The sequence below is a fragment of the Poecilia latipinna genome, unplaced genomic scaffold (assembly GCF_001443285.1).
Source record: "Poecilia latipinna isolate Pla-1442-1.1 unplaced genomic scaffold, P_latipinna-1.0 Scaffold2071, whole genome shotgun sequence".
Taxonomy (NCBI): domain Eukaryota; kingdom Metazoa; phylum Chordata; class Actinopteri; order Cyprinodontiformes; family Poeciliidae; genus Poecilia; species Poecilia latipinna.
Genome location: NW_015114687.1, coordinates 26,213 through 27,193, shown reverse-complemented (window position 1 = coordinate 27,193; position 981 = coordinate 26,213). Strand labels below are relative to the sequence as shown.

The 981-nt window shown below is 47.0% G+C and overlaps 1 protein-coding gene across 1 annotated transcript in view; it reads left to right on the top strand.

Annotated features, from left to right (window-relative positions):
• Positions 1–981, top strand: part of LOC106936066 (choline transporter-like protein 2) — a 23,352-nt gene that overhangs the window by 14,926 nt on the left and 7,445 nt on the right. The window contains exons 13-16 of the mRNA XM_015016851.1: positions 122–214; positions 297–381; positions 520–782; positions 967–980. Coding sequence (XP_014872337.1) covers positions 122–214; positions 297–381; positions 520–782; positions 967–980 — 455 coding nt within the window. The remainder of the gene's footprint in view (positions 1–121; positions 215–296; positions 382–519; positions 783–966; position 981) is intronic.

Below are 981 nucleotides of genomic sequence, written 5' to 3'. Positions count from 1 at the left end.
GCCCACAGCAGCATAACCATAGAAATTATGTGAATTAAGTCAAAATGGTTTTATAGTAATTTCTATGTGCGAATATCAGAGTAAAGGCATGTTGCAGAATAACGAGCGTTTCTTTTGTCAGAGCTGTGGGCCATATTATGTCAGCGATGTTCTACCCGCTGCTGACCTTCGCCCTCCTGGCTGTGGTGATCGCTTACTGGGCCATCACTGCAGTGTATCCTTTCATCAGCCACCCCTCGTTTTGTCACGTGACGTTTTCAGTGACGACACTTTGTCACCTTGACGCCTCCGACCAGATTCCTGTCTACGTCGAATGAGCAGATCTACAAAGTGTACAACAAGACCGATTGCCCGTTTTCGAAGGACACCTGCGATCCCAAGGTGATCCCAAAATGTCCTCTTTTCAGTCAGGCTCATTTTTCAAAAGCCTGTAACTGTACTGACGCTGTAAGCAGGTTGCCTTTTAGTTGGGAAAGACAATCTCCGCATTGATCCGCCTCTTCTCCTTTTTCCCCGCAGACATTTAACACCTCCAATGTTTCAGCCCAGTGCCCGGACGCAGAATGCCTGTTTGCTTTTTATGGTGGCGAGACGCTGTACCACAGATACCTCATCCTGTTTCAGCTCTACAACGTCTTCCTCTTCTTCTGGTGTGCAAACTTTGTGACGGCGCTGGGCCAGGTGACGCTGTCGGGAGCTTTCGCTTCATATTACTGGGCCTTCAAGAAGCCAGATGATATCCCTGCTTATCCCATCTTCTCCTCTCTGGGACGGGCTCTTAGGTTGTTGGAAACCATGTTTGCTTTAATCCCCATAATTAAAAAACATTCTTTTTTTTTTTTTTTTAAATAAAAGCAGGTGCATGTGTCCCAAATGGGGCATATGTTGAGGTCTGCAGGTGGTGCCTCAGACCACGTGACATGGAAAACTGTGACTAATTCTCGTCTTTGCTCTCCTCCTGTGTAGATACCACACAGGCTC